Source organism: Wyeomyia smithii, chromosome 2 (assembly GCF_029784165.1).
Source record: "Wyeomyia smithii strain HCP4-BCI-WySm-NY-G18 chromosome 2, ASM2978416v1, whole genome shotgun sequence".
Lineage (NCBI taxonomy): Eukaryota > Metazoa > Arthropoda > Insecta > Diptera > Culicidae > Wyeomyia > Wyeomyia smithii.
Window position 1 is genome coordinate 100,648,557 of NC_073695.1, and position 12,579 is coordinate 100,661,135.

The 12,579-nt window shown below is 40.9% G+C and overlaps 2 protein-coding genes across 2 annotated transcripts in view; one reads left to right on the plus strand and one right to left on the minus strand.

The window, feature by feature from the left end:
• Nucleotides 1-1,312: 1,312 nt before the first annotated feature.
• Nucleotides 1,313-2,198, minus strand: LOC129723332 (probable small nuclear ribonucleoprotein Sm D1). Its single transcript, XM_055677509.1, has 3 exons — nucleotides 2,037-2,198; nucleotides 1,596-1,903; nucleotides 1,313-1,538 (listed from the first exon to the last, which is right to left on the minus strand). Exons 1-3 carry the CDS (start codon nucleotides 2,048-2,050, stop codon nucleotides 1,480-1,482), a joined length of 381 nt encoding a protein of 126 aa, XP_055533484.1. The 5' UTR covers nucleotides 2,051-2,198; the 3' UTR covers nucleotides 1,313-1,479.
• Nucleotides 2,199-5,524: 3,326 nt separating this feature from the next.
• Nucleotides 5,525-12,579, plus strand: part of LOC129724685 (neurocalcin homolog) — a 324,802-nt gene continuing 317,747 nt past the window's right edge. Inside the window, exon 1 of the mRNA XM_055679787.1 lies at nucleotides 5,525-6,149. The gene's annotated coding sequence lies outside the window, so the exon portion shown is untranslated. The remainder of the gene's footprint in view (nucleotides 6,150-12,579) is intronic.

Consider the following 12,579-nt stretch of genomic DNA (forward strand, 5'->3'; position numbering starts at 1 on the left):
GTGCAGATTTGCCTGTAAAACGCAGATTTTTAGAGTCCGTGTGCAGATTTTTATTATTCTGCAGATATTTGCAGATTATCCATAGTTCCTGCAGATTTTCGTCAGAGTCTCCTTATATTTGCGCAGATTTTCTCAAAATGTGTGCAGATTTTGGCAGACTTTTGCCTGCGTGAGCGAAATTTTTTTGAACTACGGATAGATTATTTTCAGATTTCATGCAGATTTTTCCGGTTTTTCTAACAGTTGCAGACATTTTTCAAAAACATCTGGCATCTCTGGCCCTTGCGCTTTTTAGGTAGACGCGGTAGACACAATAAATCTGGTTATTATTCAAAAAATTATAATGTTTTCTAAGTAACAACCTCTTCTTAATTTATATATGAGCTTTCCGTTCGAAAATAAAAGGAACGTTGAGATTTTCGTATCTACAGAAAACACAAGCAAGGAAACGGAAAATTGAGTCCTTTTGAAAAGTTACGCGAAAATATCTTTTTGTCCCTCACCTATGTATATTTCATTGTGTTGACATAACGGCGAAACGGGTTTTTGTAGTTAGCTTTATAGCAACCAACCAAAACAACCACTGAATAAAAAGAGAAACGCGTCGTGCCTAAACCTTTTATTTAACAATTTTAGCTTATGTTGCGAATATGTCCAAACCATGCGCAATACAGGAACAAGTAAACACATACAAATTAATTTACACCAAAAATTAACAACACCTAAATTGTAGATCGAAAGCTCGAATGAAATTATAGCCAGCCTACGTGAACGAATCCGAAAAATAGAAAGGCACTTGGATGATCCAGACCTACCGGAGGCTCGGCGCCGAGAAGCAGAAGTTGAGATCAGTGAAATAAAAAAGTTGTTAGAAACTAACGAACAAATGCTCCATAAGCTGCACAAGGAGAATTCAAGATCCTTTGCTATCGCTGCCTGTTTGTTCTTCGTTTGTTTTCTCGTGTATGGAATTTACGTACTACTAAATGGTGCTTAGCGTTATATTCATACTAAAAATTAAGTCTCAATTTATTTAGCTTATACGTGAATTCAAAGTAATTGAATAAAAACTATCTACTTAAGCAAATCGCTTATTGTACTTTTTTAAAGGAATAACTGGAGCGGTATAAGACAAGTTTTGGTTATATTATAGGCTTTTACTTTGTATGCGATTTTAAAAGCCTATCTGTTCTGAAATGGGACTTGCCACCCAAGGTAAATTTTTCGACTGTTTATTGATGCTAACCCACGCAAAGTGCAAAACCGTTGTTGTACCAAAAAGGAGTTTCTTTTTGATAAGTTAAAATGCCACTTTTTAGACATATTTCTTACCTTAAATTCTGACGAACGATTTATTTCGTGGATGTACCTTTAATATTGTATATAAAGTGAATGCGGTTTGTTGTTTTGGGACGTTCCCAGTATTAGTGTTGAAAGAGTAAAGTGTAAGCTGTGACTGTCAGCAATTTTACAACTCGTTCAACGTCTGCCTCGACCTCGAGGTCCACCACGTCCTCCTCTTGGACCACCACGACCACCTATAGAAAAAAAGATTAGTTTGGCTGTGGATGAATTCAATCCAGGAGGAAACGTACCTCTAGTGCCTCTGCCTCGTCCCCGTTGACCACCGCGATTCGCTTCGCGCTTCTTTGCCCTAGTTTTAGGAGCATCGTCAATCAGCAGTGTCTCTAGTGGCAAACTGTCAGGCAGGATGTAATACCGTATATTGTTACCCCGAATACTGAGCGAATCTAGCTGAACGGGATCTCGATTCTTGATGGTCATTTTAACAGCCTTCAAGTGGGTGTTCATCGCAACATCGACTCCAGTTATGGTGCCATGAACCTGAGTTCCATTTTTCAACTCGATTGTCACCGTTTCATGGCTAAGTTTCATCAAAAACCTGCGAATTGAAAATTTTGCGTATTAGCTGCTTGTCAAGCCGAATTGCGGAGATTGTTTTGAGGTTATACACTTGCGGCGTCTTGTCGATTATTTTCAGGATTATTTAGTTCAGCTACACAAGATTTGCTTACCTTACTAATTTCATGTTGCAGATTTGTGAGTTAATCAATGTTTAATGAGACTAAGTACTAATTTAACTGCTTCAATAAACGTTAAGTTAATTGATGCATAAAATACAACTTCTTTTGAGAATATAAACACTGCCGCTTTTCGAACGTTTGCCGTATCGATTGGAATTTGACATTCGTGAAGGTATTGACTGCTACACCGCCAAAATCGAAAAACGGTGCAATTTATGAACAGTACACGGTAAAAAATATTTTCTTGTTGATGAGAAGTGTTTCTGAATGACGCAGTTCTCGAGAAAGCTGCGATCAGCTGATTTTAGTGTATTTACAGCTTTTGACAGCTACCGGTATGTTCGAATGGTCGCAACTTGGATACAATCCAGATCGGAAAAGCGCGATAAAAAATAATTTATCCCTTATTTTTTTGACGACAGACGCAACACGAAGAAATCGTTAATATATCACCACATACTTAGACATACGTAACACTGGCGATTTTTTTTTGGTACTATTTGCCCCACATCACCCGGTACCAACACCAGTATGAACTGCTCGACGAAAATGAGCGGAATGAATTTTCTTCATAGCAGCTCTACTCGAGCCCTCAACAAAATCCCTTACGAAACTGTCAAAAAGTTGTTTACAAAATCAATGCTGCATTTTTCGAGTGGAAACGAGACAAATATAGGGCTGCGCAGGTACACAACCTTCATAAACTCAAACAGAGGTTTTTTTCACAGAGGTTGGTACTTTCAAATAGTTTATTTTGTACCAACTTTTTTGGAAGATTTCTTCCTGAGTGTTACGTATGTCTTATGTATGTGGTATTACTGCGTACGTGTACGCGCGTCAAAACACTTCTCGTTTTGTTTCGCCGCCTCTAGTGACGCGTCGTTGCCGCTCCAGTATGACCGGTTCGAGCGTTTCACATATATGTTCGAAGAAGTAGATCAGACGCTTTTTGCTTCGTTTCTTTTGACGCCTCAGTATGTCATTAGCCTCAGGCAAATGAAAAAAGAGAGGGAAATGTCTCCGGTAGATTCGGGCTATTATTGGAACGCGCGATTTGTGTAGTGCGGACACGAACGTCTGTATAAAAAACAGCTTCTTCTCTTTTCTACTTTTGCATTTCCGAAGACATCTTCCAAATAATGCCAAATCGACACACGCAGTACATTTTTCGTTTCCTTTAGTAATGCTCTGTTGCCAGTACGTTCTCAATGTGACTCCCGACAGCCAGCGCGGATAGGTATCACGAACAATCAGCAACAACTAAAATCCCCACGGAAGACAGTAAAAAAAGTACAATTGGGATTGTCTGTTAATATGTTAAAAATTGCAATTTAATTTTTAAATGTAAATGTCTCAAATTGATATCATTTTTAAATTTCTGAACTAATTTTCTCCAAAAATAATGTTCCAGTTTATTTTTAGAGGTTATGTATTTGTGGTCATAATTAAAAGAAGAAGAGAGTTTGTATCGTGAAATATTATTCAAAAAAGGGAGCAAGGGGTGGTCCAATCGGCATCAAAGTGGGGATTTTAAGCACAGTGATCTTAAATGAACAATCCCCTAAGCATTGAGCCATATCTGAGTACGGCAACATGTTTACATTGCAGTTATCGATTGCAGTTCGATAACTGCAACACTTGACACATGCCAAAATTTAGAGGGGGGTCCGTCACTACCATTGTTGTTTTCAATGATGTCGAAATGAATTTTTTTTAATGGAATAGTGGCAAAAAACAGCAGAAAACTAAAATAGGTAAGCTTTTCGATTAATCAATTTGATATTCATATGTCCGCATCATAATTTATTGCGTTTTAGTAACTTCGTTACATAACCAATATGTAGACGAAAATAAAGTTCATTACAACAATAAACTATTTTACAGGACGTTTCTGAGCTCAATTCATGAATGAAATTTTGAAAGACAGCTCGGAATCGCTGACATAACGCAAGTAAAAGCAGGATCCGTGACACCTGTTGGTTCGTAAAATGGTCTATTTAACGCATGGTCACAAAATATTGTTTGTGATCTACTATGCACTGCCCTACTGAGTAATGAAAGCTATCCAAACAATGCACAAGGGATATGATTATAAGAGAAAACTCTTATAATAATTACGGAAAGTGAACCACATAACATGGTGGTTTTGCTTCATTGATTAATAGGGGAGATCTATAATCTCCCATATAGAATGAAGAGACAACAGGTAAACGAAATCGAAAAAAAACATGAAAAAAATGAAATGTTTACAGAGATTTAACAATTTTCATTTTCGAATGCATTTAGAATCCCCCCGCGAGATCTGTCACTTCAATGTCAGATATGACTTTGACATCAGATTTGACGGATTGCGGTCCGATAACAGGAGGATGACATCTACTAGAAATCATGTATCGAATATCGTTAGCAATATGGCGGCATTTGTGTACATGTGTACATGTATGTAGAACAAAAGTTATTACACATTATTTGTGTTTATACTACAGCCTGTGAATTGAAAATTAACAGTATGAATCACTTATTTAATACCGTTCCATACACATCACGTGATCAAATTGATAAATTTGATCGCTTTTAGTTTTATTTTGTCATCAATAGATAGAGCCAACATATGGAGCAGTTGCTCAAAAATTCTTTCCTTTAGAGTAAACTGCCCATTTTCCGGGTACCGCTAGTGTCAGCGGACCATTGAGATGTTGGGTACACTGCAAATATATGAGATTTGAAAGCGATAGCATAGTCCTGTCCGATAACTGCAAAGTTGTTGCAGTTATCGGTTTTGCAGTTAAAAAGCGTTGCAGTTTAAAGTCTTGCAGTTATCGTACGGCGACTGTATATTGTTTACATGAGGTGTGCACACTTAAGATGGAATGACCTATATAGATTTCCACGTAATATTGACGCTAAATTTAATTTGAGTGCAATTATTTTATACACACTTAAAATTCATTGCCGGTTCTAGGTAATTTTTGCCGAGAATGGCACCACTGAAAGCTCGGTTAACTGAAATATCGGGATAAACTATTACCTAGCTATCATTACCGAGATTACGGAACGGCAAAAATTACCGAGCCCCGGCAATAAATTTTAAGTGTGTATGTAGTCTACGGGTACTTGCGAAATTTATATACATATGCATATATGCATGCAAAATTTGAAGGTAAAAGATAAATTCATATGGAGAATGGATATGGAGTGAATATCTTTCTTAAAAAACGTATCGAATCACGGAATATTTCAGCTAAAAATAATGAATATAATATCCAAATTGAATAGTCCATTTCTCCACACCTTGTGTAGTTCGCAACAAGAAATAACAGCAACATCTTTTGACGTTTTTGGTGTACGAGCGAGCGAGTAAGTACTATAATAATAATCCTCGCCCGCGCACGTCTAGGATGACAATCAAAACAGTGACGGTGTAGGAGGAAAACACACGGCAAGTCGACACAGATGTATACACATTCCAATTAGAACAAACGGGACAGCGTGCATCCATCAGAGCTCGAGCAGACCGAAAAAAGGCAAAAAGGAAAAATAACTTTTCAGCAGCTCGTCGTCGTCGTGGTCGCGTTTTTCCACACACAGCCGTGCGTGTTCTTTGGCAGGGCTCCGTTTTTCTTAGCGCCTACAACAAACCAATTCCGATTCGAAATAAGCTCGCAGACTGTGCGTTCCTATAGGAAAGTCGATTGAAAACATTAAATCGGATTCGTTTTGCTCCGCGGTTCAGTGTGGGATCCCCAGTTTTGTGTCGTTGAATGCACGATTGTGTCCTCGCAAATAAAACAAGATTCGCAATCTTCTGTATCCTTGTGCAGGTTGCTGACCATCGTGACCATCGCGGAGTGAAAAGTTCTGCTAAAATCCAGTGCAGCTCAATCCGTAAAGTGTAAACGGCAGAAAAGTAGTTGAGAGCACTAGCTGAAAAATTTGCAAGAGCTTTTTTGCAAGCAGTTTTTATTCCGTGTTTTAAGACAGGTTCCGAACGGATTCCCGTCGCTGTGTGAAGTGTTTTGGGTGCAAAAGAAAGTGAAATAGAACAAAAGGAGTTCCAATTAGATCTCGACTGCTGGATTGTGCTGTTTGTTGCCCCCATCTGAGGTGCGATGACAAGTTGTATATACTGATTGGAAGGTAGCTGCATTCAGGGTGCTTTTTCCTGCCGGAGGCCGTCCGGGTTAGCTGGGTCAAAAGTGACCTCTAATCGGAGCCGACAGTTGACAGCCAGAGCATATTAATGTTTAGCCACCATCAGTACGACGGCAGCGTGACAGAGACTATAAACTGGTGAAGATTTTAGGTCTTGTAGTTTTCGTTCGTGTAGAGCCCTCAAATGCATTAACGCAGCAGAAAAAAAATTCGCAAAACGAGTGAGCGTGTGTCGGCGCGACAGAGAAAGGGAGAGTGAATTGCCGCTGCTGGCTGGAAGAAGGGATGCCAGCATGTTCACATTTGGTTAGTGGGTTCGGTGGGTTTTAATTCAGGCCCCAAACTATCACTAAAAGTCGTTGCTGATGTCGATTTTCGAAAAAAAATAATTATGAACTGAATATCCATACCTCGTGAAGCATAAGGTTTCCCAAAAACTTTTTAAATGCAAAAAACTAACTTCAAAACCATGGTTTATCCTAATAATTGTCTTAAGAAGGTTTCAGTTTTCTTTTTCAGCCATTGATAGGTGGTTTCTTGGGATTGTATAACAATTTCACGATACTAAATTGCCCAAAAGTATCACTTCCCTAAAAACTACAATTAGAACTTTCACATTTTTTTTTATTTCGAGCAAAATATATGCGAGTGTTGTTATCATCATCTTTAACCAGATCCAAAGATCTTGTGTTATTATTTGTTATTTTAAACTAGAACTTTGGATTTGATTTAGATTAACAGCAGGATATTACTCATTTTTCAAAGCTTATAGAACATTCTTGTTTATACAACTTCTGTAATCACCCGGCTCTTTTCCGATTGTTCTTTATTATGGAAGGTTTCATTAAATCATGCTAGAATATTTTATTCAATTTCGGTTGGACTTTAACAATCTGTATACTGAATTAATTGGGAATTCAATAATCTAAACTGGCTACCAAGTGTGATTATACAGATTTAAAAGCGTGTTATTCCAGCTTGTGATAATGCCGACAGAATGCAGCATGCTTCTTTGCCCTTGTCCGTTGTCATCTTCCAGTTCGTGAGTATCCGGAGTAAAGCTCATTAAATTAAAACCAACCGACAAGTGAAATTTTGTTTTGGTAATATACGTGTATAAACTACTTATTACCTATTTATGTCGGTCAGTTTTATGGTATCCTTTCAAAAAAAAAAAAAAGAAAAAGGTTCACCTTGCCTAATGGCGTGGATCATGCGGACCGGCCTGGTCGCGTATGTTATGTGTGTAAGCTTGCCAAAATACCAAAATGTCACCGCATCTGTATACCAGACAGTGGCAGTAGAAGCAATATAAAGTAACTCGCGGTTCACTGGGCGATGGTCGATGGTGGAAAATGGTGTAATGCTGGCTCAATTCTATAATTATCAAAAAATTCGTGTTTTCTTCGGCGTATACGTTTTATTTTCTTCTCTTTTTTGCCTGTCGCCCTCCCGAAGGCGGCAGCAGTGCTCAGATTTTGAATTGAACCCCGCGTGCTAGACGACCCTTTCACATTACAGTTTTTTTCAGCGCGACCGTTTCTGTACGGTTCAGTTCGGGATGATAGGTAGCCGAAAGTAGGAGTGGCGTACGAAACCATGCGAGGAAAGGAGAATGTGCATACAGTGCTCCGTCCGATTTTAAAATTTGAATACAGAGGCAGCCGCTGCTGTTGGGATATGAATCAAGCGAACAGCTTTGAACCAGAAGAATGCAGAATCACAAATTTTCCTTCATGCGTCCTGTATTGTCGATCGGTGTTCTGGCCCTCGCCGGGGTTTTCTTTTTTTTCTGAGTCACAGCAATAAGAAACGTATAGCGGCGGGAAACAGGGAACAATGATGGTTGCCCCGCTTGGTACCGGAAGGTTCTACTAGGCGAAGATGTTGCCGATAGCTGGTAATAAGTTAAGAAGATATAAGCGGCATTGTCATTGACGTATTAAACGGAGTATTTAATTACTTGAATTTCAAATTTATCAATAGAGTTAAAAGAATAACTTTTCAACCATCTTCTCTCCCAAATTTTCTATGCTATGGATAATTTTGTTTATTTTTTTTTGGACGAAAAGCTGTAACGGTTTTGTATGTATGTGCCTATAGGCACTCTTTCTACTAAATTTTCTTGTTGATTGAAACTGCAGTGATGAAAGGTTGACTGTTCCTGCACACAATTGTAGAATAAAATATTTTTTTGGGAGTTTTTGCCAACTTTTTTGTCTTGAAATACTCAGGTATTGCATTTTTAGCCGTTGCCCTATAGAACATTATTTTGAAAGTTTCTCGCAATTATCCAAAACGTGAATTTCATCGTCAAATAATCGCAATACAATTTTTGATTGTCATTGCGGTTTGGGATTTCTTCTACACCTTCCCACAGTACGATTCGAACACCCAAAATTTTTGTCACTTCCTTGTTTCTTTTCGTAAATCAGACGTTTATTTTTCAATCGCCGCTGCTTTTAAAATAACCTGAAATCTAACATAGCCATTAGTACATTAGTATAGAACCTAGCTCTGTCTATGTGAAATATTTCTCACACTGCTTAAATATTTCAACAGGAACAGTGGTTTCGAATTTTATCTTAGTGCCGTTTGTAAATTGAAACTAGTTGAAACAAGTTAACTAAGTTCAACAAACAGCATTTAAAAGGAATCATTTAAGCAGATTTTTGCTTATTCTCTGTTAAAACAGCTACTACATCGTTTTCTATAAATTCCGATACAATCTCAAAATTCCATAATGATATGTAATTATCACACGTTTTATTTTTATTTATTTTTTATTTAAAGTACTTTTCATAGTCAACATCCATAGCATGTGTTTTGGAATAACCCCTCCCTTAGTTAGCTTCACCAACTTCAAAACGCTTTTCGAAGCTGTCGCAGGCGACAAGTATGTTTGTATTTCGTGGCTGGCCCTGATTACTGTACACAGATTACAAGATGCTCGAACTCATTGATGGAGTTGAGCTTGTTGGTTTCAAACCCATACCCCGATTCGGTACTACATGGTTAACGAAACCAGTCACTGCTTTGGTATTGAGTTAAGAGGTAACTTCCGAAGGAGTTGAATCTCGATGGAGCAAGAGCCCCGCAAAAGCAGAGCAAACGCGTTGAGCTCTCAGGTTCAGCGGTGCAGAAGCTTACTTACCTTACCAGTCAGCTCTAGGCCGAAGTGTCCCTTGCTGTTCGAAGAAGTCGTCTCCATTCAACTCGGTCCATGGCTGCAGCTCGCCAGCCATGTCGTCTGCGGAGGCCCCGCAGGTCGTCTTCCACTTGATCGAGCCACCTTGCTCGCTGCGCGCCCCGTCGCCTTGTTCCAGTCGGGTTATTATCAAGAACCATTTTCACCGGGTTGTCGTCCGACATCCTAATGACATGCCCAGCCCACCGTAGTCTCCCGATTTTCGCCGTTTGAACGATGAGTGGTTTTCCCAGCAGTTGATGCAACTCGTGGTTCATCCGCCTCCGCCATGATCCATCTTCCATCTGCACTCCACCACAGATGGTACGCAACACCTTTCGTTCGAAAACCCCAAGGGCGTGTTGGTCCTCCACGAGCATAGTCCAGGTTTCGTTTATTCGAGCGGAGCGTCCTACGGATTCCAAAGTAGGCACGATTTCCTGCCATAAGGCGTCGACGAATTTCTTTGCTGGTGTCGTTGTCAGCAGTCACCAGTGAGCCCAGGTACACGAACTCGTCTACCGCCTCGATTTCATCACCGCTAATATGAATTCGTGGCGGGAGGTTAACACTGTCTTCTCTGGAACCTCTTCCTCTCATGTACTTGGTCTTCGAAGCTGATGACGGTGCAGAAGCTGCAAGTGTCGATTGAGACTTTGCCGATTTTCTTCAAATGCTAAAGAGCAGGACAATGCAATGGGGAGTCACGTGATGATATGTAGTTCACTACGAGTTAAACTAAGTAGCTTTTTGGTAACCGCAGGGCTTAGGTGGATAAACTGTTTAGCTTGTCTGCAACCCGGTGCATGTTGCCATTGAAATGGTATTTATAGCTTTTTCCGTGTACTTAGTTCGCCTTTAATGGCGAATGTAGAGGTACCCAGGGTCCAATGAATTGCTGGGCAGATCCTTGTCTTGCTAAGCTGTCAACATGTTCATTTGTTGAGGCGGAAAAGCTTCCCGAGTGGTGTACTGCACTTCCAGGCTAGTCTGGAGACACATTTGTTAGACTTTAATACCAGTAGTGCAGCCCGACTGTCTGAAAAGATTTCAATTTTTGTATGTCTATACTTCTGCTTGAAAAACGGTTGGCCACTTGCCCAAAGCGATAGTAGCCTTTATATTTGGTTCGTAGATCCCTGATCAAGTCTGGGGTCCGATTTTTGAGCCATCCGTGTAGAAACGGATGGTGCCCGATGGAGGACTCGGCCCTCCATTGCTCCACGTTGAGCGATCTGTGTCAGTCACTTTGTATGGAAGGTCCATATTGGGCTTCGCTTCCATCCAGTGAGAGACTGTTGTTACTGTAGGTGTTAGCTTGAGCTCCTTCAGGATGCGCTAGGTCACCTTCGAGCATCGTTGTTTTTCTCAGCTACGCCAAGCTATGCCTTCTTCACATGAAGATGTAGAGTTAGTAGGCAGAGCATGGCTTTCATGGCTGTAGTCGGCGTTGTGCGCAGGGCGCTGATAACTGAAGGACAGGCCAAGCGTTGAACTTTGGAAACTTCGCCTGAGTTGTCGTTTCAGTTACCTCAGTCCACCATACGAGGATTGCGTAGGTTATATGAGGCCGCGCAATGGTGTAAGACCAGAGCGCTAATTGTGGTTTTAGCCCCCAAGTCTTGCCGAACACGATACTGCAAACCCAGATAGCTGAAGTTCAGCTTCTTATCCAGAATGATTTCAAGATATTTGAGCTCATTTCTTACACTCAGTTTTACCCCGTTTAATAGCGGAGGAGTGATTGAATGCATCCTTCTCTTGGTAAAGGGTATAATTGTTTCAGCAGGGTTAATGTTCAGCACTTCTTCTAAGCATCACTGAGAGGTGGTGTTAAGGGCCGTTTGTATATGACTAGATAGTATTGCATAACATTTTCCTCGAACAACAAGAACTACGTCATCAGCATAACCAATGACTTCGTAGGCTTCCCGAGAGAGTTATTAGCTTGGTTAGAAGAACCTCTACCACCAGTGACCATAACAGTGGAGAGAGAAACTCGCCTTGAGGACACCCTCTCACTGCCTCTGTGCATTGCTTGGATCCAGCTCATTGTAGTATTGTCGACTCCTTTATTTTGTAGAGCCGTGTACATTGATGCAAATGACGTGTTATCGAAAGCTCTCTCTCTTTATACTTCTATGACTTCTCGATCTTCGTCACTAGGCAATGCAAAGCGGTTTCAGTAGATTTACTCAGTTAATAAACCTTTTGATGCTTATGCAAGTGTAACTCCTTCACAACCTCGCTGCGAATCTAGTTGTCCGTAAATTTCTCCTTCAACATGAGAAGAGGTGAAGCCAGACTTATAGGTCTGAAAGCGTTGGGCAATGTTTTGTCTTTTTTGCCTTCCTTTGGGATATGTCCCAGAGTAAAGCTGGCTCGAAAAGGCAGAATACCGTCCGGTTTTGGCGACTTCAGAAGCTCAAAAAAGCGAGGTTCCCGATTGATAAAAGTCTCCGTGAACAGTGGACGAGTGAGCCCTGCGGAATTACGTGACGTTGTGCGTCTGGATCCGAGGTTCTTTAGCACTTTAGCGTTCGGTCCGCAGATTACTGTCGACCCGAGAAAGTGGGTGTTCATAACCTCCAGCGTTTCTTGGTGGTGACAATCAGACTACCACCATTTTCCTCTTTCAATTACCGAAGACCATTCGTATGATGTTTGGCTATCGCTTTTTGTAGTCGAATTTCCTCAGGCAGAGTCTGAATGTCTTCACAGAGTGGAAGTCTGGACTTCCTTTTGGCCTTGCGTAGCTCAGCGTTATAGTGTTTGATTGCAGTCCTGGGATTTGACTGTGGGTTGCAATAGATCAACTTACCGTTCGCGTTGGTTAATCCAAGGATGCTGGTGTTGTGAACCCATGGTTCCTGGATCAGCGCTACGGATAGCTGATCCTTGATGAATCTCCTGCAAAGAGCACTAGAAGCGCCTTTTGGGTGATGCAGATTCACCTGAACGTAGCGTATGCTGCTCACGATGTTGACGACGCGTCCTTCATCGGATCTAGTTGAGTCCCGATTGGTGGACGGTTGCCATCAGCGGTGATGCTGGGTTGGGTTGACTGCGTAACCTCAGCAATAGGCTTCAGTTGCAGCAGACGGTAGGCGACAGCAGTGCGACTCTCACGTTCAGGCGGCGGTATGCGGCTCTGAGGGCCGCGACTGGTCAGATGCTCACACTTACTCCTCTTTA

Excerpts from the sequence above, each read along its gene's own strand:
- LOC129723332 (XM_055677509.1), bottom strand. Across the intron at positions 1,539-1,595 it reads ACGAGGCAGAGGCACTAGAG|GTGGTCGTGGTGGTCCAAGA; the intron begins GTACGTTTCCTC and ends TTTTTTCTATAG.